This window comes from Propithecus coquereli, unplaced genomic scaffold, assembly GCF_000956105.1.
Source record: "Propithecus coquereli isolate 6110/MARCELLA unplaced genomic scaffold, Pcoq_1.0 Scaffold43, whole genome shotgun sequence".
Taxonomy (NCBI): Eukaryota; Metazoa; Chordata; class Mammalia; order Primates; family Indriidae; genus Propithecus; species Propithecus coquereli.
The window spans coordinates 9,020,639-9,046,732 of record NW_012150063.1 but is presented as its reverse complement, the minus strand read 5'-3'; the positions used below and the strand labels follow the sequence as shown (position 1 = coordinate 9,046,732).

Here is a 26,094-nt window from a genome sequence, read left to right as displayed (position 1 = left end):
AAAAAAAAAAATAAAAAAAATAAACACACATGAATATTTATTTCATACTAGAGATTGTGCTGCATATACAGTTTTATATCTTGTTATGTTGCTTAATAGTATGAGTATTTCCTTAGGCTGGGAAAATTCGTTGAAAGCATCAGTTGAATGTAAAATCATCGTCATTCTGTAATTTAAGTGTTTCTTTATTCTTGAATATTTAGATTATTTTCAAATTTTCTCTATTATAAAGCGGGACCCAATGTATTTTAATTGGTAGAATTTTCCTTCATTATAACAAAGGTGAAATAGAAAAATTCAAGTCATATTGGGGATAGAGGGGTAGATTTTTTGAAGGGAGGAACCACATACAGGAGAGTTGGTTTCACCTAGGAGTCCTCCTCCAGGGTCTGCTCTGGTAAACTGTTAACTTCTCTCTCTATCTAGCATGTCACATTTTTCTGCTTCTAGAGCCGTATGTATTCTGAAATACCTAGAGTTCTAAAAGTTCTAGGGTTCCTCTTTTCCATGGTTCTAAGAGTCCTTAGCCATCCACTCCTCCACCACGCATGGTTCTTGTGGAAGCTGTGATGGACACTCCAAGGCAGGAACAGGGAGGTCAGTGGTGGGCTAGCTGTTGGTAAGGAAAGAAAGACAAAATGTCATTTTGGGCTGGGCACGGTGGCTCAGACCTGTAATCCTAGCACTCTGGGAGACTGAGGTGGGAGGACCACTTGAGGTCAGGAGTTCAAGACCAACCTCAGCAAGAGTGAGACCCTGTCTCTACTAAAAATAGAAAAAATTAGCTGGGCGTGGTGGTGTGCCCCTGTAGTACCAGCTACTCAGGAGGCTGAGGCAGGAGGACTGCTTCAGCCCAGGAGTTCGAGGTTGCTGTGAGCTAGGCTGATGCCACTGCAGTCTAGCGAAGGCAACAGAGCAAGACTGTCTCAAAAAAAAAAAAAAAAAAAAGAAAAGAAAAACAAAAAGAATGTCATTTTGGAGTTTCTACCATCTGGTAGGTAAGTACTATAATATCCATTTTACAGATAAGGAATCCTTTCCTAGTCACAGCTAGTAAGTGAGGGAGATGGGATCTGACTCTAAATTGCTGTGTTTAAAGCCTACGTTGCTCTGCTTTTAAGTAGAGGACTGCTTGCATTTAAAAGAAGACAGATGTTGTCTTATTCAGTTTCCAACTCTTCCCCAACTGCATTTGTAATGTCAGTGGCATCTGACACACAGAAGGAGTTCAGTAAATGCTGGCCGAGTTGACTTTGCAGGCAGGCAGAGGTGTTAATCTGAGGGCTGCCTGGGAGACAGTCATATGGGATGGAAATTGAACTTGAATTGGCTGCACTTCTGTGATGATCTCCCTTTAACTCATTGGTTTGGATCCTCAAATTCCTCTGCAAACTGGGCCAGCTCTACAAATTTGGCCTGGCACCATGTGATTAGCATAGAAGAGATTCTTCAGGATATCTGGTTCACACTATTTTAGCTGAAAGATTGTTGTCACTCAGAGCAGACTTATTGTCCTTTCTGCCTGGATGAAAAGACAAGGCAGGGTCTGTAACAGAGCCTCATTCCTCTGAGAACGCCTGCACCAACAGAAAGTGCTCTAAGTGCCTTTCAACTGAAATAAACCTCCAATAAGTCGGGTTTGCACTTACCATTGGGCTCAACACTGTTTTTGCCTCAGTTACTTTCCTCTTGCTGAGCCCACACTTTCTTCCTAGGTTTCCTCTCTTGTTCTTCTCATCTCCACATAGGTTTTTATATTTATTGAGTTCTGAGAGTAGCACTCCTTAAAAATTGAATGCATGCTATTTAGGTTGCGAAAGTCAAATGCTTTTCCATACAGGGCTTTAATGAATAGAAGGGCTTAAGTAATCAACTGAGGGTGGTGGTTTCCTCTTCTCTAACCTTCGCTGACTGGGAAGCTTTTATCTCTGTGATTTCACAGGGACATCTTTGCCGCCAGAGAGACAAGGTGAAACAGGGCTCTTTACTGACGTATGTTAATTAAATGGTTGAGCCCAGGAGATTGGGGAACAAACACCTGTAAGTCTCTTAATTCATGAGCATCAGTGAGCCTGTCTGCTGAATTTACCCTTTATTCATCAATTAAGCATTTTTTAGTGCTGGTTGCCAACTAGGTTTCATCCACACTGTCTCTTACAATTGAAGATGCTGGGGCAGGGGGCATTTATTTATTTATTTATTTTCCCCCCAACCCCTCAGGGGGCATTTATTTTGTTCCTGTTTTTTCTTAAATATCTCAAGAGCTTTTTCAAGCCTCTATAAATCACCCATTTAAACATGAGCTTGATTTCTTTTCACTGTGGACATGGAGTAAAGGACTATTTAGGGTCTGGGGTAGGGTAACGGATGATAAATAGATATGAAGCCACTGTTCAAACAGCGTTTGACATGACAGGTCTTGATTGTCACAGTGACTACCTGGGCTAACCCAGCTCAGAAGCATTAACTTCAGAAATTCAAAAAGAACAAAGCGCACCAACATTGAACCACAGCACTTGCTGGCCCATTGCAGCAGGTGGACACCTGCCTCTTCTGTCTTTATACTTGCTTGTGCATTCAACCGATTTGGTATTTATGACAGCAAAAATGCCCATTTTACTTTATTATTATCTAAACACAGTTTTAGAAACACAGTTCATCTGTTGATTGCTTATTTGATGAATTTGCCCAGTATTTATTGAATGCTCAGTGTGAACCAGGCCCTGTGTATCCGGTGTGGCGGAGAGTGGTAAACATGAGAGAGAGTTTCAGCCCTCATGGAGCTGATGGCCTGTTTGAAATCCAGACATTAAGCAAGTAAACACTCTAAGAAGTGGCCTCTAAGCTGCGACCTGAAGTGACAGGATTTAGCCAGGCAAAGAGGAAGGGAAGCAGCCTGTAAGGCAGAAGGCACTGCAGATGCCAAGGTCCCAAAGGAGCAGAGCCTCAGAGCATTTTAGGGCATGGACGAGTGCCAGAGTGACAAGCATGGTGAGAAGGGAAAAGGGGAAGAGATCAGACAGTCTCCTGTTGGCTGGATTAAGTAATAATTAACCATGGAAGTCTTGCAACCTCTCGCCTCCGTTTTCCTCTTTTTCTGTCTGTACATTTCTATCATTTTGTCTTCGAGTTTCAGCCTTCTTCTCAAAGTGCTATTTGAGAGCTAACATGAGGACTTAGATCCTGGAGGTACCAAGAAATGTAAAGGCTGCAGTGACAAACTTATTAAGGAAATATATTTAAAAATGTATCACCAGTAAACAAACACAAACTTTGCGATGTTCAGGCGCAGCATCCGCATTCAGGAATAAACCGAAATGCGAAGATGAGGCACGAGGCAGAGTAGCACTAGCACAGGACTGGTAAGCTGCAGACCAGGGATCTTTTCATGGACTTACTGGTAACTCTCCTGCCACCTTGGAAGTTAGCTGGTTTCTATGAATCTCAGTTTCTACTGATATCAATCAAGGAGGCTGGGCTAGATCATCTCTAAGGGACTTTTCCAGTTCTAAAATGCATTCTGTGTCTCTTAGTGTGTGATAGAAGAGAATAACAGAACTAACACATTCTATATTTACTACAGCAGTTTACATATATTAGTTCACTTAATTCTAATGACCCTAGGATATAGGTGTTATTACCTCCCTTTTACAGATGAGGAAATTGAGCCTTAACGAGGTTGAGTAACCTGGCCAGAGTCACAGCTAGTAAGTGGTGGGGTTCTAAGTTCAGAGGGTCTGTCTGATCCCACAGCTCATGCTCTTTGCACGATAAATACTGGAGAGTAACGCTGAGCCATCTCAAAGTGCAGGTGAGCCTAAGTAATTAGGCACTAAGCATTCTCTAATTCCAGTCTCTCACCTGCCACATGAAGTGGTTCACCTGGAGTGAAAATACTCGCATGATTACTTAAACGTATTCAACTAACACTGGTCCTAGAAGGAATTGGAAAATAGACAAGCCTCCCCCAATTTCTGTTTTGCATTCCAAATAACTCAATATCCTTATGTTACTCTCATCATTCACCAGGTCAGTCACTCTCCTTTGAGGAGAAGTAACACATTCCATTAGTAAGTGCCTGAAAAACATGTAATGAATGAATGAATGATTCATCATTACTCGTCTCACAAGAAAATACAGAATGTATAAAGTCAAACCCCCAAAATACAAGTTTAAATGGTATATTTATTTAACTTTTTATTTTTATTTCATTTCATTTTTTTTTTTTTTAAAGACAGGGTCTTACTCTGTTGCCCAGGCTGCAGTGCAGCCTCCAAATCCTGTGTTCAAGTGATCCTCCCACCTCAGCCTCCTGAGTAGCTGGGACGACAGGTGTGCCCCACCATGCCCGGCTAATTTTTTAAATTTTTTCTAGAGATGGGGTCTTGCTACATTGCCCAGGCAGGTCTCAAGCTCCTGGTCTCAAGCTATCCTGCCACCTCAGCCTCCCAAAGCGCTATGATTACCGGCATGAGCCATCATCCCAGCCACTATTTAGCCTCTTAAGTTTCACCTAACTAATATATAAGTATACCTAAGAGTATGAGCATTAATAGAATATTAAAATAATTTTAGAGCCTGGTGAAGTGGTTCACACCTGTAATCCCAGTGACTTGGGAGGGCAACAGAGCAAGACCCTGTCTCTAATAGATAAATAAATAAATAAAATAATTTTAACTGAAGATAAAAACTGTACTATTTAGTGGGTTATAGAATCATCAAGCTCAGGCTGAAAGGAATTGCAACATTCATGTGCATCAGCTCTGTCCAATAGAAATAGATAATGAAATGTACAGATGGAATTTTAAATTTTCTAGTAGCTACATTAAAAAACCAATAGGTAAAACTGATTTTAATAACATACCTCGGCTGGGTGTGGTGGATGTGAGGGCTAATTTTAAAGTTGAGTGGTTTAATTGACCTTATTTGCCATAAAAGTTATCCTTTCTTTTGAGGGCTAGAGGAATTAATTGCAAATGTGTGAGGATTGTAAACATATTATGAAATGATAGCCAGTGAAACACTCGTATTTAATCCTCAGAATTATCACCAACCAGCCATGTTGAATTCATCGTCTCTTCAGCAAATTGCGGAAGGCACCAGTATTTCCGAAATGTGGCAAAATGACTTACGTCCCTTGCTGAGAGAGCGGTACCCAGGGTCTCCTGGAAGCTACGCTGCTCGTCAGGTGAGAACACGGCACACGAACTTCAAGGTTGTTGAATGCTTTGCCCTCACACGAGAGGTAATGTTATGGCTGAAGTTCTAAGTTGTCTGATATTCAGATCTGTCATCTCGTTACTCACCAAATAAGCAACCAAGAAAATCAAACGACTGAGAGTAAATGTGGGTTCTGACTTAAGTGATACATGTTAATCTACATGAGTTTAAGTGTGAAATCTCTGTCTGGGGTACAACATCCGAGTCCCAAGTCCTTAACTCCCGGCTTTCTCAATGACACACCTCCACGTTCCCAACCAAGTTCTCTTGACTCCGAAACAACCAACATCAATGGCCTTAGACAGTCCTTGCTTGCAGGTTCCGGGCCAGGAGTGGCATGGTACTGTCGGGCCCGCATTCCCCTTAGGGAAATTGTCTTCTCCCTGGAGGGAGGCTTAAAGCCAGTAACAAGCTACTTTCTCCAGGGCAGTGCTTCCCAAACTTCTGACTCTGACCCACAGTAAAAATATATTTTACATTTTATACACACAAACATACCGATATATTTAACTGAAACAGAAGTTCAATGGAAAATACTCTTATTACCCTCATTTCACTCTGATAGTGTTAATTCTCTTTTACTAGTTTTAAAAAAAATGCAGGTCATGACCCACTAGACTGATTTCAAGACCCCCTGGTTTTACTACGGATGTTTGGAAGACTCTGCTGGGGAGGGTAGAATAAGCCAGAAGCTGGACTAGACCTCGAATATCTCTTTGTTTCCTTAGCGTCAGTCTTCCTAAGCATTCTGAATACCTGCGTCTGAATATCTGTTTTTTTTCAAACTAGCCCCATTTCAAGGGGCAGCTTGGGAAGGAATTGGGACTGGCTCCCTATGTCCCTCCTTTGAGACTACTCCACCTGCCTGACTCCTCAGGCAAAAGACCTTGGCACCCACTGCTGTGCCAGAGGGAGACTTCCAAGGCCCGGCCCTGGGACCCTTCCTTTCTACCCACTGTGTGTCTTTTGCCCCTCATGCCCGTCCTAGCCAGCCATGTGTCTGTTGCCCCACTAGCCTCTCGTCTTCCATCTAAACAGCTCCTGCTCCTCCTAAGGAATTGGACAGCAGAGACCCTAAGGGCACCTTAGCTCTTTCTAACGTTTATGCAGCGTGAGGAGTAATAGTGATGATGGCTGACTTTCACTGAGCACTTTTTCCAGGTCAGGCACTTTACTGAATTCTTTGCATGGATCATCTCATTCAGTCTTCACAACGGTGCTCCCGTGTGGCGTCTATTATTATCCCAATGTTATGGATTGAAAAAGACCTGAGGTTTAGGAATATGAATTAACTTGCCAAACGTCCTGCATGTATTAGTGATGAGGCCAGAACCTGCTCAACTTCTTTATCCTATCACCGGAGAGCTGGGAGGAACCAGTTCTGTGGTACCTGCGCTCAAATGTCTCTAACTCTGCATCTTCTCATGCCTAAGTTGGAGAGAGAGGTACATACCATTCATTTCAACTATGTTCTTGGGGCCTCATCTCCCAGGCATTTTCTTAAAAGAAGGGCAGAACACTTACTGGCACTTTCCAAAATCCTCATTGTCATGTGGGGGTGGAAGCAAATGAGAAATTTATTGACGATATTTTAGAATGTGTTGGGAACTACTGCTGGGCTGCCTATGTGTGGTCTGGCTGATGGTTGTGTTAGACATCTCACTGAAGAGATTCGGTTTTGTAATTTTTTTGAGAAGAAAATGACCATGAATTTATAGAGACCTGTCCCCTAAGCTGTGGAAGACAAAGGAATTCTCATTTGGAAAATGAGGTAGATGACAGAGGTATTATGAAGGAACTACACTAATGGCCTTAATTTGACCAGGATTATATCTTTTTATTCAGAACTGAATTTAAACAAGAATGATAGAATTTTTTTTTCCTCCTGGGGCCTTTTGAGCACTAGATCGGATGTTTTATAATTTATGGAGTTTCGGGGTTGTAACTAGAGAAGACCTTCAAATATAAAAAAGAGTGTGAACTTGATATAAAATTGGTTAGTGAATTAACTTTTGCAGTTATCAATAAAGATGTGAAAAAAAAAATAAAGATGTGCGTTGCTGGGGATTCTCCTAGAGAAAGAAAACATTTTAGGGGACCCATATCTCACATTCTGTATTTTTATGGTCTCTAATCAATGAGCCCAAAGTTGCCTATTGGATTATTAGAATATTTTTATTTTGAGGAGATAATTTATTTGTAAAATAAATAATTTGAAGGCATTAAATTTTGGAGTATTTCATTGATTTCTATCAAAGATAGGAATAAAAAATAAATTTAAAAATTAGGACGATAAAGTCTCACAAAGGGGCAAGCAACATCCTTTGTTTAAAAGAGGAAAACCAGGCCGGGCGCGGTGGCTCACGCCTGTAATCCTAGCACTCTGGGAGGCTGAGGTGGGCGGATTGTTTGAGCTCAGGAGTTCGAAACCAGCCTGAGCAAGAGCGAGACCCCGTCTCTACTAAAAATAGAAAGAAATTAATTGGACAACTAAAAATATATAGAAAAAATTAGCCGGGCATGGTGGCGCATGCCTGTAGTCCCAGCTACTTGGGAGGCTGAGGCAGTAGGATCGCTTGAGCCCAGGAGTTTGAGGTTGCTGTGAGCTAGGATGATGCCATGGCACTCTAGCCTGGGCAACACAGTGAGACTCTGTCACAAAAAAAAATAATAAAAATAAAAAAGAGGAAAACCAGGCCATGTGCAGTGTCTCACACCTGTAATCCCAGCATTTTGGGAGGCTGAGGTGGGAGGATTGTCTGAGGTCAGGAGTTCAAGACCAGACTGGGCAACATAGTGAGACCCTGTCTCTATAGAAAATATGAAAAATTAGCAGGGAATGGTGGCACAAGCCTATAGTCCCAGCTTCTGGAGAGGCAGGAGGATTGCTTGAGTCCAGGAGTTAGGGGCTGCAGTGAGCTATGACTGGGCCATTACACTCCAGCCTGGGTGACAACATGAGACCCTGTGTCAAAAATAAATGTATAAGTAAATAAATAAATGAATAAATACAAGAGGCAAACTAGAAACTTCGGGTGTTAAAATACCCTGCAGATACACAGTGCATCTGAGCAGCTGAAACAGAACTTCTTCAGGGAAAGATGTGTACATCCCAGGGTGCAACCTCCACTCAGGAGGCTGGCCTGAGGGACTTGCATGTGGTACACCCAAGAAGGAAGAGGCACCTGAAGTCCTCAGTGGCAATCTTCTGACAATGATATATTTGCAAACTTAGTGCAAATACTGGAGAATCTGTTTCCTCCAAACAAACCTAGTCTATTGATGTCTACTGATGTAATTCTTTCTCAGAATCTGGAAATTAGAATTTAAGCTTAATTAAATGAGACCCAGGGTCATTCATTAATATTAACCTAGAATAAATCTCCCCTGCCACGCTGTTGGGAAGTAGAATGTCATGTAGTAGCCTTTCTACCCCTTCCCCCCATCTCCATCTCTATCTTTGTATTTTCTTCTTTCTCTCTCTGCTCAGTCTCCATCTGTCTTCATCTTTGTCTCAATCTCCCTCCCTCCCAATTCCTTCTCTCTCCCCTCATTTTAAAACCCAGATGTAGCATGCCTTGAGGGCCCAGCCTTTTGCTGCTTAGGAATTGGGGAAGCACAGCTGCTTTAGACCCTGTCACAACCAAGCACTCCCTGCTCAGGAGCGTTCTAGTGAGAAAGCAGCCGTTGGGAGAGCCGCCTCTAGAAACTTGTCTTGGGAACTTGCAGACTAAATCTGAAAGCAAAAAGCACAACAAGGGATATTGGTGACCTAATTAGATTATGCAGCCAATTTGATTTTGTATGAAGATGATTTATTTTGTTGCTAAGATAAACAAAAGATATTTATACTGAATAAAAAAGATTACTTCAGGGAAAACTCTTGGGGGCATTCGCTGATTCTTTTGTGGATTTTAGTGTCAACGTAGACATCAGAAATTATACATGAGACCTGGTTACTAGTTGAGAAATGAGTTTGTGTGTGAGACTTCTCTGAGCAACGCCAACAGATAGATTTTTTAAAGTCCCAACTTTGTAAAGTTGCAGGCTGCTGTTGGTGTTGAAGAAGCCATTTTACGGAGCAGTTCATCATCTGGAGACCAGATGTGCGGAGCATATGCCTTTTTTTTTTTTTTTTTAAGATGACCCCTTTTATGGAATTTTTTTTTCCAAATTCTAGGAATAACTCATTTTGATATTATGTGGAAAAGCTTATCTTAGATGAACAGTGATTTCTCTCTATTCAAACTATTCAAGTTTTGTATCATATAATTTTACGTATTCTCATTGAATCAACTTATATTTCCTGTTACAATGAAGCCATATTTACTGATAGTCTACTGAGACCACTGTGAGCGAAGCACAATGCTAAGAATTGTGGAGAATAACAAAATAAGTGAGTTCTGAATTTAAAAAAGGTTATAAACATTACTTTTGATGATGTGAAAAGACAACATGAAAACTTGTAATAGAAAAGGTAAGGTGCTGCATATATGATACTATTTAGGACAAAGTCCATCTGCTACAAAAAGCACGGAGTGAACAGCTGGGGAATCATTTGTTTATTTGGCTTTTGCAGAACTGACTGTAGAATCAGCGTCCTTCCCCTTGTTAAATCCCCTGTCCTCGGAAGCTTCCTGCTGAAGTTTTTCCAAGGCCCTTGCCTACGTGTCATGTCACATTAGTGAGTGGCAGGCCACAGGAGACTTGGCTAGGATAGAAAATACTGTATTTTCTTGGAGGGAAAAGCTCCTATTAGTTTCCAGTTATTCATTTATCATCTTAAGGTCCATCACTACTGGATGTTAATCCTGGGACAAATTGTTAGTTATTTTGATAGTTTGCCATTTGAATTTTTAGAAAATAATTTAAGGCAACTTACAAAGATGTATACAATATTCGGAAAAAACGGAACACAGTGAGAAAGAAAAATGAGGCCAAAGGAAAATAAGGTTGGGAAAAGGCAAATGAACCCTTAGTGAACTCACCCACGAATTCTGGGTTCATAGAGAAGATACTTTCAGTTCCTGCAGTGGGACTACTTTTTACCTGTTGCTTTCTTCCATCAGCCACTGTATTGCCCATAAGGCCTAAGGTGACCAGGAAAGATGGAGAAAGAGATTGTTTTTCATAGTTACCAGCATTTTCAGTGGGTCTGGACCTGCCTTGGGTGCAGAAGTTGCTTGTTATGTCATTGTGGTTCGGAGTTGCTTATTGATTCTTACAGTGAACAGAAATCTCAAATATCCTCCAACCATCCCTTGTTATGGGAGCTGTCTGTAATACATTATCCTCAGTAGGTGAGTGTTACTATCTTTTGTTAGTGATCATTACATATGAAGCATTTGGTCAACTTGGGCACATGCTATGCACTTGGTACAAAAAGAACTACCATTTGCAGTTCTTGCCCTCAGAGAGCTTAGGGTAGAGGTGGAGACCTGAAGGACCCTGGTGTATGTGATTTCTCAAACATGTCTTCATAGCCTCCTAGAAATATTAAAAGTGGATGTTAGTATTACTGAACTGGGTCTCTGTCTCCTAAATTGTGGACATGTCCATAATATTATAATGTTCTTAAGTGAGAAAATCAAGGGGAAAAATAATGTGTAAAGTAGGATTCTTTTTCTATAAGAACATACACCCCTCTGCCAAATATATATGTTTGTATGCTGGTATAGTTTTATACAAAGAAGGAGAAGATACGTGGAAAGATCTACATAGAACTATTAACACTGATTAATATTAACAAGTGGCCAGGATTTATTGGTAAGGGAAAAGTTGAGGAGAGGAAAAGGATTAGCTTTTCCTTTAAACAGGAAAAATGCTATTAATTACAAGAGCAATTAATAGCAACATTATTGCTATTACTACAGTAAGCATGTACTGCAATTTTAACTTAAAAAGCATCACATAAAATTTTAAAAACATAGTTCATGAATGAAAACTGCTTGTTTAGATCTGAAATTTGGATTTTTGTTTTGATTAGCACATCATGCAGCGAATTCAGAGGCTCAAGGCCGACTGGGTCTTGGAAGTAGACACCTTCTTGAGTCAGACGCCGTACGGGTACCGGTCTTTCTCGAATATCATCAGCACCCTCAATCCCACTGCGAAAAGGCACTTGGTCCTCGCCTGCCATTATGACTCCAAGTATTTTGCCCATTGGGACAACAGAGTGTTTGTGGGAGCCACAGATTCAGCTGTGCCATGCGCAATGATGTTGGAACTTGCCCGTGCCTTAGACAAGAAACTCCTTTCCTTGAAGGTATCTGTTTTCTGCTTATTGGTTCCTAGGATAAAATACATAAGCGGTAACTCAGAGTGAATTCTAGAATCCTTGGGGGGGTGAGGAGGCCATTTAGACATGGAAACTTTTCGTACATTTTTATTCTAATTTGTTACAAAATGATATGAAGTTGAATGAATATTAATTGGAAGATGACATGATTTGAAATGTCAACCAGGGGCAGTAAACCTAAGATACGTGGCAGTGCATTCATTAGTGGGCACCAGATTTCACAGCCTTGCATACACATTAAATTAAGCATTTCTTTGACAAAAATGAAGGAGGAAGGTTGGTTCAGGCATAAGTGTGAGAACTGTGTTTATTTCTTCTTGTTTATAAGGCCATGAAACATCACAACCTTCTGATCTGAGAGACGGTGGCTCTTGAGTAGGGGGGAGGGAGTTGCAGTGCTCTGCTACTTCAGAGAGTGGGTAATTCAGACCTATCAAGATGAAAAACATGAAGCAGGAATGCATTATCGTTATTATCTGTGAATCTCGGCTCCATTTTATGTAGCATAGCAGAGCTTTTGTTATGCCCTCAGCTCAAAATACTTCTGGGACTCTCAGATGTTATTTCAGTCTCTGTGTTCTTAAGGGTATATTGGAAAAAAGTGCTAAACTAGATGAAGACATTTTGTTCTGATATCACTCATAACCAAGTAAACACAGCAAAGCAAAAACAAAAAACTTTGTTCTCAGGCAACACATGCCTTGTTTCCCCCTCAGAGCTTTATGAAGGATCCAGCCTTTGGTATAATGGCGGTAAAGAAGTAAAAGTTTTATCTTGTAATGGAAGTAATAGAGATATTTGGTTCTATTTTTGCTGGATGTGCTTGAAGAAAGCAAGGATTGTTTATGCTCTCTCAGTCTTCTTTTCACTGTTTTTTTTTTGGTTTTGTTTTGTTTTTTGAACCTTCTGTGATGCCTTTGTCCCATCCTCTGCCATGCTTTTAACCAGGGCCCTTCCCCAGCAATTGGGTGAGGGAGTTTGAAAGCTGATATAAAAGTTTAATTTTTCATATTTGCATTTCCAGTATAAGGACGTGAAATGAAATGAAGTATGACTTGAAGGTATTGTTCGGTGTTGTGGGTGTGTTTTCTCTTGGCGAGCTCCTTTAGCTTTTCCCATGTAGCTTAGACCTGCTCTTGTTGGCCAGAAATAGAAAGGCCTGAATGAGTTGTTGGCTGGGGGTCACCATTAAAAAAATTTTGAGTCAACACACACATTCTCTTAATTATCGTTTCTATTAGAGGTAAACAATGAGGTGGAGAATTTTAGAAAAGGGCTGTGTTTGAATGCAAACTTTAAGAGTATCAGATTTATTCTTCCAGTTATACTTTAACTAAACTTGTATTAAGGAGTTATTTTCAGTTCTTCAGTTGTCATGGGTAGGTGGTGGTGGAAGGTGACCTGGAAGGCGGCTGGATAGTAGACTGAATTATTTCCAATTCTTTGCAGCATGTCCTCTCTCCAGTAATAGGATTATAATAACACATCCACATCCTTTGCCTTGTAACTTTGCTGTGCTTTCCCACCATAGCCAGTTGTGCTTCCTCACCCCTTCACTCTGGACGTGGTCATTTGACTTGCCTTGGCCAATGGAATGTTAGTAGATGTGACACAAGCAGAGGCTTGCTCTCTTGTGTCTTTGCAATTGCCAGGAGAAGGGCATGCCCTAGCTGGCCTGCCAGTACCAGCAGGAGGATGAGAGACACGTGGAACAGAATCTGCCTTGCTGACTGCAGGGTGAGGCAGGGCTGCTCCAGCCATATCCAGCCCGGATCAGTCCTTCCCTAGCTGACCCACACAGGTTGTATGTCCTGGGAGGATACATAATTGTTGTTTTAAGCCGTGGAGTTTGGGATGATTTGTTACATGATATTATTGTGGCGTTGACTAACTGATATAGCATTGGATGGGGAAAGACTGCAGGTAAGTTAGTGACTATGTGAACACTGGTAACTAGACATTTATAGTATTACCATGAAGACCTTCACAGATCAGGCCACTCAGGTACTAGGCTGAGTTACCAGACATTGAAGGTCATGGCTGTTTTCCTGCTAACCCTGAAATGAAGCAAAAACAGCTTCATGGGACTCAGGATCAGTACCCACAACAGTCTACTAATAAGTAAACTGATGCTGAGAAAACAGAGTGAAGGGAAATCATTGCACTGATCACTGGAGTCACCTGGCTATTGAAATTTCAATGTGGCGCCCAAACCAGCAAGCCTGCAGGAGATGAAAACTATTACTACCTCCTTTTGCCTCTGCTATGGGCTTGAGCAGAATGGTCCCAAGCAGTCTCATTCTGCCCTCGTGTTCTGTGATTATGCTGTTTGATTTAGAGCTAAAACTTTGGAAGTAGTCAAGGCTTTTTAAACGACTGGAAGCTTAGAATGTCTCTACTGAAGTATGCACCTACACCTTTTGTTAATGAAAGATCTGTTTAGTTACTTAACACTTACTAACCCTGAGTGTGTGTATATTGCACAGACACATCCTCTGTTTAATGCTGTCGTGGATTATGGGAGCATCAAAGCAAAATAAACTGTACTTTTCTTTTACATATATATGTTATTTCAGAATATTATGGGGGTACAAACGTTTTGGTTACATAAATTGCTTTTGTACTGTTTGAGTCAAAGTTATAAGTGTGTCTATCACCCAGATAGTGTGCATTGTTCCCATTAGGTGTGAATTTACCCATCCCCTTCTGCCCTCTGCCACCTGATGGATTTCTGATGAATATTATTTCCATGTCCTTTTCTTGTGGTATAATAAAGGAGCAATGTGAAGACAACTGAAATAATTAGCATACAAAAATAACTTAGTTTTCAGGTGATAAAGACATTGTTCTCCTTTTCATGAAATCACCCTTGAAACAATCAGGGAAACCCCATTTTTGAAGAAACTAGAGAACATCAATTAATGGGAACCACAATAATGAAGAGAGAAGGTGGATGGAGAAATGGCAAATGACATATCAAAGTGGAGAGAAGTCACACTCTCTGGGAGGGGGGAGGAAATGGAAAAAGCCAGCTGGTCCCCTGACAGAATCCTGGAAAGGCTCAGGGACTGGAGGTGCGAGATGCTTAGGAAGGCAGAGATGAGGCAGGGGCTGGGGCAGAGAGTGTTTATACATCCGTATAAGGAGTAGATACATAGATGAGAGATTCCCGCCCTACCCCCGGCAGGTAGGCAAGTGCCCCACTTGTGCCTTTGCAGGAGCTGAGAGAATATTTTTGCAGAGAAATTGAACCAGGGAGGTTCTGGACTTGAGGACACCAGGCATATAGGAGGGCAATAGTGAGATGCCCCATGGAAGTCGGGGAGATTAGCAAAAAGTCTATGCATTTAACAGTGAGATCTCCAGCACCAGAAAGCCAACTGCCAGTGTATACCCATTAAACAGGAAACTGGAGGAGGCTTCTCCAGAGAATGCGAATCACCCCACAGAAAAATCCCAGACAGTGACATTTGGTGATCTCAGTGAGAACACTGACTGGAAGAAAGCAAAACAAATAGTAAAAATTGAAAAATGAGGTGGGAGAAAATGACTACAAGGAGCAGAAGATAACTTCGAGGACATGATTTTTAATATCCTTACAAGAGATAAGAGAAGTTTTATCAATGAAACAAAACCAGAATGCTACAAAAACAGAACAATCACAGAATAAGAAAGAGCTCTTGGAAATTAATTTTCAAAATTAAAAAAAATCAGTAAGATGGTTGAATACTAAAGTAGAAGAAATAACTTTTCTTGAGAGAGGAACGATTAAAAAAGAGATTATTACTTCAGGAGATTCAATTCCAAGAATTCCAATAGGTTACATAAAAACTATGGGAGGCCAGGTGCGATGGCTCATGCCTATAATCCTAGCACTTTGAGAGGCAAAGTGGGGGGATTGCTTGAGGCCAAGAGCTTGAGACCAGCCTAAGCAAGAGTGAAACCCTGTCTCTACAAAAAATAAAAAAAATTAGCCAAATGCCGGACACGTGCCTGTAGTCCCAGCTACTTGGGAAGCTGAGGCAGGAGGATGGCTTGAGCCTAGGAGTTTGAGGTTGCAGTGAGCTATGATGATGCCACTGCACTCTAGCCTGGGCGATAGAACAAGACCCTGCCTCCAAAAAACAAAAACAAAGCAAAACAAAACAAAACAAAACAAAAAAACTATTGGGAATGAGAATGGCATTGGACTTCTCAACAGAAACCTTGGGAGCTAGAAAACAATGCAATGAAATCATGCCTTAAATATTTTAAATAAGAACAATTTGCAACCTAGAATCCTCATACCCAGCCAAACCAAATAGGAGAATAGGATGAAGACATTTTCAGACATAAGTCTCAATAATTTTCACTCCCATATACTGTTTCTTTTTTAGAAGTTGCTTAAAGATATGCTCCAGCAAAATCAAAGAATAAATCATGGAAGGAGTCATGGTGTTTGGGTCACTGGAAATCCCATATGGGAGAGGCAGAGGGAGTCGCTAGGGTGACTGTGTGTGGGGAGACCTGAGAGAACAGGGTGGTAGCAGGCCTAGGAGCCAGCCCAGGCTGGAGGTAGCAGGAGAGGGCTCCAGGAGGAGTATGTCCATAAAAACAAAACCAGACAGACTCACGAGAGACAAAAGTGCTATGGTATCTGGAGAGTTTGACTACAGAGATAAATTAGCCTCAAAGAAAACAAAGCAAATTAAAAAGAGAGGCATGTGGTGAGGAATGGTGGGAAATAGGTTTGCAGAGGCAGGGCGAACTGGATTGAGGGTGTGTGTGTAATATGGAGAGAGAAAGAGAGAACCCCAGCGGTTTTTGGTCTGAGTAACTGCAGGGTAGTGTTGCCGTCAATTTAGCTAAGGGGACTATTGGTAATGCAGGTTATTTCAGGAGGAATATCGGGAGTTGAGTTTTGACACTTTGTGTTTGAGATGTCTGTAAACATCTATGTGGAGATGTTCATTTGGCAATCAAATATACAGATCTGGAGATCAGGAATGAGGTCAGGGCTGGAAATAATTTTTTTTGAATTTTTGTTGAGATATATATATATATATATATATATATATATATACCTGTGTGTATGTACATGTATGTAGTGTTTATATCATGTGTGTGTATATACATGTCCATAAGTTAAAGCCTCAAGAATAGATATCAAAGGAGTGAGTGTGGACAGAGAAGAGAACCAAGGAGCAAGTCCCAGTGCTCTCCAGCACTAAGAGGAAAGGGTGACGAAGGGAACCATCAGTGCTGACTGAGGCAGGAGGAATATGGTGTCCTAGAAGCCAAATGAAGAAACTGTATCCAGGAGGGAGTGATCCACTATGTCAAATGCTGCCCACAAGTCAAGAAACATGACAATTGAGAGTTGACCATTGGACGTAGTGATGTAGAGGTCACTGGTGCCCTTGACAAGAGCAGTTGCAGTAGAAGGTGAAGATAAAGCCTGACTGGGGCAGGGTTAAGAAGGGGAATTGGAGACAATGTGAGTAAACAATTCCCTCAAGGAGTTTTGCCCTAGATGGGACAAAAAATAAATAAATAGGGCAGTAGCTGGTGGAGATAGTAGGGCCAAACATTTTAAGGTTAGAGAAGCAAGAGCATGTTTGTAGGCTCATGGGAACAAATTCAGCAGAGAGAAAAATTGATGATGTAGGAGAGAAATGGTATTGGCTAGAATGGTGTCCTTGAGCAGGTGGGAGGGAATAGGATTTTGTGCACAAGTGGAGAGACTGGCATCTAATATGAGCATGGCAAGAAGAAATCAAGGTCATCCGTTGGGAGTGAGGATGGGTGAGGTGCTAGAGAGAGGAGGAATATGAAATACTAGAAGAGTGCAAGAGTGAATGAACAAAGAAAATACTTACCAGTCAACATGAAAGGCCAATTCAAGGTTTGTGGTCATGTATTTTAAGCAAGACCAGAAAAATATTTATATAAATAATATATAAATATTTTTCTTTAGTTAGATTTAGCTGCATGAGTGCAGGCGCAAAGTAGGCAGAGAGATGGACCTAAGTTATGTTTTTGCCATGACAGTTTGACCAAGGCAGAGAGAGGCGAGGGAGTTGAGGGTGTATGCAAGGGAGTGATTAGAATGATTGACTGGAATTTAAACTAAACATGGAGTGAAGTGAGGACATTATGAGGATGAAGGACTGTGAAAAGGTGAAAGATGCAATAGATTAGGGTTTCTGGTGGGACTGAAGGGTTATGGGGCTTAGAGTCCCAGGACTAATCGGAAAGGTAAGAGTTGTTGTTAGACAGTGGAAAATCAGTCAGAATCCTACTCACCCTTCTTAGTTCTACTCAAATACTGTCTCTTCCATAAAGCCTTTCTTGACACCTCAAGGATTCCACTTCTCATTCCATCCAATTTCCAGAGGACTTTTATGTGACATTTGTGGCCCTTGGCACATTTTGCCATACTCATGTATTTGTTTTATCTCTCCCTGACCCAACTGAAGTGTAGGCTCTTTCAAGGGAAAGGCTATCATTATTATTCTGTGTGTCTCCGAAGCTCCTAGGGGAGATTTAAGTCTGAATTGAAGACTTAAATAAGGTGAGAAGCAAGAAAGAGTTGCAGTTGTTTCAGGGTGGATTCCCTGGAAAGTGCACCCAGATGTGGAGTTTAGCATTCAGGTCATTTATTAGGGAGTGGCCTTGGATCAACACTGGTGGCTGGGAGGGGAAAGAAATGGGATTGGGCAGAGGGAGAAGTTGAGCTGCAGTGTAGGATCAACAACAGCCTCAGCCAACCCCTGGCGAACTCTGGAGGTACAGTGGCCCTTCAGAGAGTCCCCAGGACCTATATAGGTCAGCCATGGGATATGGGACACTCTCAGGAGATGTAGCCAAGGCAGTTCCTAAAGTGGCTAACAGCTTTCCCAGCAGCTGGGACAACACACCTTCCTGCAGAGGAACTGGGTGGTATATCACATTGTTCATCCCATCATAGCAATTTTGTAGTTTCAAAGTTCTCTGATGTGTAAGAAAAAATTGTAAGACTCCTATTTTCAGAGGAAGTGGGAGAAGGTGATGTATATGGGTGAAGATAGTGGGAGGTGTGATGATTTTTGGTGAGGAAGTGGTGTGAAATAAATTTTGGCACAGTTTCACTTGCTTGAGTATCTTCCTTTCTTTATGGCACATCTATCTTTTTGCCCAGTTAATAGGAAAGCATGTTATTTTTTAATCATCACTGCATTTTTGCTATTTTTTTATTGTTCTTTTTACTAGAATGTTTCAGACTCCCAGCCAGATCTTTCACTCCAGCTGATTTTCTTTGATGGGGAAGAGGCTTTTCTTCACTGGTCTCCTCAAGATTCTCTTTACGGGTCTCGACACTTAGCTGCAAAGATGGCATCGACCCCGCACCCACCGGGAGCAAGAGACACCAACCAACTGCATGGCATGGTTAGTCTGTGTAACTCCCATGGCGCTGCAGCTGCAGGCTCTGCCTCCAGGGAAGGGGTAAAGCCAATAAAGACCTAAAAATGCCATGGCATCCTTGGAGCAGAGTGTTTATAATAGAACATTCCTTGGCAGGCATTGAGTTTTTGAGGAATCCCAGAGCTAAAAAGAATAATTCTGGGTTAGAAGCCATGTTTGACTGAGCTTAATTAAAATGATGTAAAAAATCAGATTAAGGAAACATCAGATGCAATTGGGTCCAGTGGGAGTACATTCCCCCAGTACTGCATGGAGGTAGAGAGAGCAAACCCCTTCTTGGAGGCGTTTTTAAAGTCTGAGGAGCATGGGGTCCTGGGAAGTGCAACAGGAAGGGGTGGGAGTGAAGAATTTCCTTGGTGGCTTCACAGCATTATAGTAACCCCAGCGTGTGTATGACATTTTGATGTGTTGGTTTTGATGTGGCATTTTTGACATGGGGGTGGGGACATTTTGATGCTGCCTTAAAACTCTGCTATTATTACTAAGTAATGGGTCTGACACACAGCCTCGTTTTCTTCCCCATTCCTGGACCACACTCCATACCCACCCCTGAGTCCTCTCCCTGCTCTGACTGTCTTCCCATATTTGATCTTTACTCAGACCGGAGTCCTCATTAACCCCAGCTTGGAACCTCATGCTACTCTTGAGACTTCAGTCTTCCCAGTGCCTCCATCCATGCCTGACCCCCCATCTGTGAACTGACCGCTTATTCCCAACCCCTCCTCTCTTTCCTGCTCTTTGCCTATCACTGACCTTCACCCTGTACGTTCACGAGGCCATGTTCAGTGTCTTCTGTGACTCTAACATACCTGGCACTCTCTCCCTCCTGTTGCCCAGTGGCAGCTTATAGAGGTCAGGGGAATGTGGTCAGCACCTCATTCATTTATGTGTGCCCAAGTGGCTAAAAAGTGTTCAGAGAACCTGGCTGCTGAACAAAATTATTTATTTACCACTCCAAATATATGAATCCACAGTGATGGTTGAGACCATTTTTCCCCCTATAAACAAACTCTTAGTAGCCTATCCAACCTCATGTGTATGTTCCTATTTCAAACGAGCCTAATTTTCTTAAAATGAATATATTTATCATTCATGAATTTATACATACTATGTCTTTAGAATCATAGACTCTGAAATATCCACTATGTGTCAGAATCTGTGCTAGATATTTACCCCCACATTATTTCACTTATATAAATCAGGGAGTCTTAATCTGGGGGGTAGTCTTCAGGGAGTCCTCAAGCCTGCTTGAGGCTGGTTTTATGGCTCAAACAAGTTAAGGAAAACTAGTTTAATTACAGAGGGTTATAACCAGAAGGAACCTTTTAGAGATCAGCTAGTTTGAGCTCCTCATTTGATATATAAGAAAATGGAGACCCGTAGATACAATGTCATATAAGCTCCTATACAAGGAATTTTTATAGATGCTGCTTGATCAATAACTAGTTACTATCCAAGTGCTCTCTTTTGGGAGTTGTATCATTACAGATTAAGGAAAAAATGGCTAATTGGAATAGAATAGAAGATCAGACAGGCATGGAATCCCATCTGAAAATAAAATAAATGTATTCTTTTTAAATCTATGAAATATTTATCCAGATATCCTCTTTCTAATTTATTCTTAATGATATGCTTTTGGAGTTATACACACAAAGAATCAACACTTTCCCATTTGTCCACATTGCGTAAGTGAGATTTAAAAAGTTCTCTGAAATGATTAGCATATGTTACTAATCTTTTGTTCATTTATGCAACTCTCCATATTATTCTCAATTTCTGATATGCAGTTAGTTTTCACTGATTGTTTTTCCCCATTGATGAATAGGAAACATTCTTTGGTGACAGTGATTAAACAATATTTTTTCTTCCTTAGGATTTATTAGTCTTATTGGATTTAATTGGAGCTCCAAACCCAACATTTCCCAACTTTTTTCCAAATTCTGCCAGATGGTTTCATAGACTTCAAACAATTGGTACGTACCACTGTTATTAAAGAGTAAAATCTGATTTCTTCTTATTGACAAATACTACCTTTTAAAATTCAAAATTTATAATTAAAGTGCTTGAGTTAAATATATAGTATACTTTACTGGCTTTTTTCTTGCTTTATTGATTTATTATTCCTATTCATCTTCCTTTAGTAGGCCTAGTTTATTTTCCTGCATGAAACTATATTTTGAAATGGAAACATGTAATACTACATTTCAGTTTCCATATCCTTAGAAATGGTTTGAGAATATTTTCCTAGAGTTCTGTTTGAAGCACATGGAAGGCATTTCTAGGGAAAACTTTACTCAGCAAAGAATGTTGGCTAATGATGAATGTTATGTTCTTAAAGTGATACCAAAAGATACCCTTTAATTTTTCTTTCTTTTGTATCTCTGTCTTTGTCATCTTCTATTTTCTACCTTATCCAGACGTTATTGTCCTTTAAGTCTAGTATAATCTCTGCCAGTTTTCCTAAGAAGTAATAGAGAAAGCCAGAATGAAGAGAAAGCCAGATCCTCAAGAGCTGTTTAAAAGACAAGTTAGAGTCAAATGAATGGGAGTAGACTAAGATAGACTGTTCCCAAAAGCTCAGCACTTGTCCTCGAGGCCACATCAGAAGAATAAGAATAAGTGGTTTGAGGAGAAGGAAAGAGAAGTTTATTACTTTGCTGGTAAAGGGGGAAAATGGCAGACTTGTATCTCAAAATCCTAATTCCCATACATAAGCAGAAATACAGAGCTTTTAAAGGGTGGTTATTCAGCTACAGGCAATTGCTGTTCAACTACAGTCAACGATTCTGATCTGTCCCATCTTCTGACCTCCACCCAGACCTCTGCCTGGAGGGTTCCAGTTGAGCAATCTCTTATAGCAGGAAGAACAAAGGATTTTCCTCTGCTCCTCCCAACCAGTGGCCTGAGGCAGGGGTGCAGGTTTTAGTTCTCAAAAAGGAGTGGGGGTAGTTTAAAGGGACAGAAAATATTTTTGCTGTTTTTTTTTTTTTTCCAGGCCATTCCCTCTGTTACATATTCCCCACTGTCAATATTACCCTTCCATATCTATGGGAGGAGGGGTGGCTTCTCTGTTACCAGACCAGGTCAGGCCAGACCAGGCCAAGAAACATAGATATCTGTGGCTCAAGGGAGACATTTGGGACTTGAGGGAAGAAAAGGAGAAAAACTTCTTCCCTTCATGCTTCCACCCCACCCCAAACGAAACAAAACAAAGCAACACAACAAAACAAACACTTCAGACATCAGGGAAAGATGAAAATGAGATTGACCTTTATTATAGAATCCAGGCCAGGGGGCTGCTTTCTAGGCAAGAACTTCATGCTAGAAATTCCTCATTAGCCACACAAAATTTTTGGAGCAAGATAGAATTATATTCCTTCTAAGCAGTGAGAAAAGCATGCTTTTGCCATGAGTTAAGAATTTGCCAATATCTAGATCTAGAATCTTACAAGAGAAATTTCTACCTGAACTTCAGATGCTCATCTTTGACAAATTTAAATTCCTAGTTTGAAAGAATTGCTATTATGGTATTATTAATATAAATTTCTTGGGCCTCTTCCTTATAGCTTGTTTTCCTTACTTTGATGGTAGCCTCAAGAAATTGGGTTTGGCCTTCATTCAAGGCTCTTGTGCACTTTTATTTCCTATACCAGAATGAACTTCTATTAATAACACTTTTATTGCAATTTTAACCCATTGTGCTGCCCTGCCTACTGGTATTTACATTTCAAACCATATCTATAATTGTGTAAGAAAAACTTGTATCCTTTGGTAGAGGAATTGTAGGTATCAATAAATGGACGAGAATGTTGTTTTTGGTCGTGGTTAGGGCTTTCTCACTGTTCCTATAATCATATTTTTAATACATATGCTTACTTACCAGTTGGTCCAGTTTCACCCTTTAAATTTAACAGTTAAAAAAAAAACAGCTGGCTGGGCACAGTGGCTCACGCCTGTAATCCTAGCACTCTGGGAGGCCGAGGCGGGCGGATCGTTTGAGCTCAGGAGTTTGAGACCAGCCTGAGCAAGAGTGAGACCCCATCTCTACTAAAAAAATAGAAAGAAATTATCTGGACAACTAAAAATATATAGAAAAAAATTAGCCGGGCGTGGTGGTACTCAGGAGGCTGAGGCAGTAGGATCGCTTGAGCCCAGGAGTTTGAGGTTGCTGTGAGCTAGGCTAACACCACAGCACTCACTCTAGCCAGGGCAACAGAGTGAGACTTTGTCTCAAAAAAAACCCCAAAAAACAAAAAGAAACAGCTATCCTAGTTTCACTTGGTTGTATTATAATATTCGTGTGATCATTTGTCATCTTGTAATGTATAACACAGGGGTTATGCAGGCCAGTGGGTATCAAACTTCAGTGTGCCTCAGAATCACCTGGAAGGCTTGTTAACACTGATTGCTGGGCTTTACCCCCAGAATGTCCATAAGTCTGAAGTGGGACCAGATAATTGGCATTTCTAACAAGCTCTGAGGTGATGCTGATGTTGGTCAGGGTTCACATTTTGAGAACCAGTGATGTAGGTCACAATAGGTATCCCTTTCCTATAGAGTGGTCACTTGATATACTGTTATGTTTGAGTATTACCTATACCTATACCTTAATATACCTATTATGTTTGAGTATTTCACTTTTAAGCCCTGTGTCTCATCTTAAGGGATTCTTTGTGCAGCATCTTGGCCTTAGAGGCATCTACACCTGTGTTTTTACCCCATTTTCCTCTGGTTTTCTCATTCTGTATCTCTCCATTGTTCTGTTGAGTTTCTACTTCTAAGGAGGTTCTCACCTGTAGGGCTAGAGCCATGTGTGACTCTTCTCTCCCTCTTATTTCAAAATGTACACACCCAAATTCAACCCAGATGTTTATTGTCATAGGTGTGGCCATGCTCACTGTTGCATAATCTTTTAAGAATTATGGCCAAGTATGCTAAGATTTTGAACTCTTTAAAGAAGTATACATTCTGAGTTTTGATCAGATAAAAATAGATGTTCATCTGCTGTCTAATTGTCATCTACAGAACATGAACTTCATGAATTGGGTGTGCTCAAGGATCACTCTTTGGAGAGGCAGTACTTCCGGAATTATGGTTTTGGAGGTTTGATTCAGGATGACCATATTCCATTTTTAAGAAGAGGTATTGTGTGTGTGTGTGTGTGTGTGTGTGTGTGTGTATGCGCACTTTTTTAAACTATCATATTTATTGTATTTTATGTGCGTTTTGAAATTCCAAGACTGCATGTCACCTATTTGCTCTGTTTTTCCTTTTGGGGGGAACGCAGTCTTGCTCTGTTGCCCCAGATAGAGTGCAGTGGTGTCATCATAGCTCACTGCAACCTCAAACTCCTGGGGTCAAACGATCCTCTTGCCTCAGTCTCCTAAGTAGCTAGGATTACAGGCATGCACCATGATGCCTGGCTAAATTTTTAATCTTTAGTAGAGACAGCATCTCACTCTTGCTCAGGCTGGTCTTGAACTCCTGAGCTAAGCTATCCTCCCACCTTGGCCTCCCAGAATGGTAGGATTACAGGCATGAACCAATGTGCCCTGCCCACCTATCCACTCTTAAAAGAGTAGATCAATTTTTTTTCAGGCTTGCCTCATTTCCAAACCTTATTTAGCTTTCTGGTGCCATCAGATACCTCACTTCAGCAGTAAAACTCTCCAGGTCTCTAATCGCTGCATACATTTGAGAAGGAAATTAAACATGAATAATAATTGGTGCACTTTGAATCACTAAGACCATCCTTCTTTAAAGATTGTACCAAATTTAGATATTAATGATCTGAACCAATCTAAAACTATTCTAAATGATTTAAAAGACAATAAAATTAATTTGAATGAGTACCTTTCTTTAAAACAGAATTGTACATGTTGTGGTATAAATAAGCTTTCACTAATACGTGTCTTCTGATCATATGCTTGTAAACTAGAAGTCAGATGCTTAAACCAAATTCAATGTGAAGAAAGAAATCCAGACGCTCCCTCACCTGATCTTTATTGACACCAGGTGCAACATCTTAAGATGCAACATTTCACATGCAACCTTTTAAGCTTTAACATCTCCTTACCAGGCCACTCCTTTGGGTTATCAGATGAAATGGCAGAGCTCACCATTGTTCATTGATGTGGAGGAATGATGGGCCCAAAAGTGAGTGTTCCTCCTCCAGTCTTGCCCTTCTTGGTAGATGGTCTGCATTTATCCAGTTGCCCAGGCCAGACTCCATGGACTCATCCTTAATTCTACCCTTTCCCTAGTCCTACATCCACATCTTACACACATTCAGTTTTAGATTTTCAAAGTGGCATTTAAATATAATACAGAGATGCAGCACTGGACCTTAATGATAATTCCTATTCCCTGTTTTGCAACAATCTAGAAGTTTGAAGAACTATTAAATTTAATAAATTGATTAATTAAATCATCCATCATATGAAGGCATCCATCATGGCTTCTATTTCCTCATAAAAGTCATTCCAAATCCTTGAGGGCACCCTTATTTTTTTCCTACACCTAGAATATCTGTGAAAGCTCACACCCCACTGACATCCTGCCTTCCCTTTCATGGAGTTAGACTGTATTCTTACACTTTGTGTAACTCTGGCATTTTCTGGTCAATAAGGAAGCAATATCCTTGGTAGGCGTCTAAATCAACCTAAGGACTCTTGCAATAGCCTCCCAATTGGTCTCCAGCTTTTGTCCTTGCTTCTCTATTCTCTGTGTAGGAGCTAAAGCTGTCTTTTTAAAAATGTAAATCAAATGCCACTTTCCTGTTTTAAAGCTTCAATGGCTTTAAGTTCATCACATAGAATAAGACCCAAAGTCTTTACTGTTACCTACAAGGGTCTCCATTTTCTGGCTCTGTTCTCCCTCTTCAATATCACCTCTAACCTCTCTCTCCCCTGCTGTTCTGATCCACCCACACTGGCCTTCTTGCTGTTCTTTAAGCAGGCCAAGCACACTCCTACCTCATGACCTCTGCACTTGCTAATGCTAATGCCTGGAATGCTCATTCCTGATCTTCACATGGCCTCCTTTCCCTTTGGTGTGTCTCTATTTAAATGTTAGCTTCTCTAGCCGGGTGTGGTGGCTCACGCCTATAATCCTAGCACTTTGGGAGGCTGGGG

At 40.9% G+C, this 26,094-nt stretch overlaps 1 protein-coding gene across 1 annotated transcript in view; it reads left to right on the top strand.

The window, feature by feature from the left end:
• QPCT (glutaminyl-peptide cyclotransferase) overlaps positions 1-26,094 on the top strand; it is a 34,221-nt gene that overhangs the window by 3,834 nt on the left and 4,293 nt on the right. The window contains exons 2-6 of the mRNA XM_012653799.1: positions 5,042-5,188; positions 11,207-11,485; positions 18,749-18,925; positions 20,835-20,934; positions 23,987-24,108. Coding sequence (XP_012509253.1) covers positions 5,042-5,188; positions 11,207-11,485; positions 18,749-18,925; positions 20,835-20,934; positions 23,987-24,108 — 825 coding nt within the window. The remainder of the gene's footprint in view (positions 1-5,041; positions 5,189-11,206; positions 11,486-18,748; positions 18,926-20,834; positions 20,935-23,986; positions 24,109-26,094) is intronic.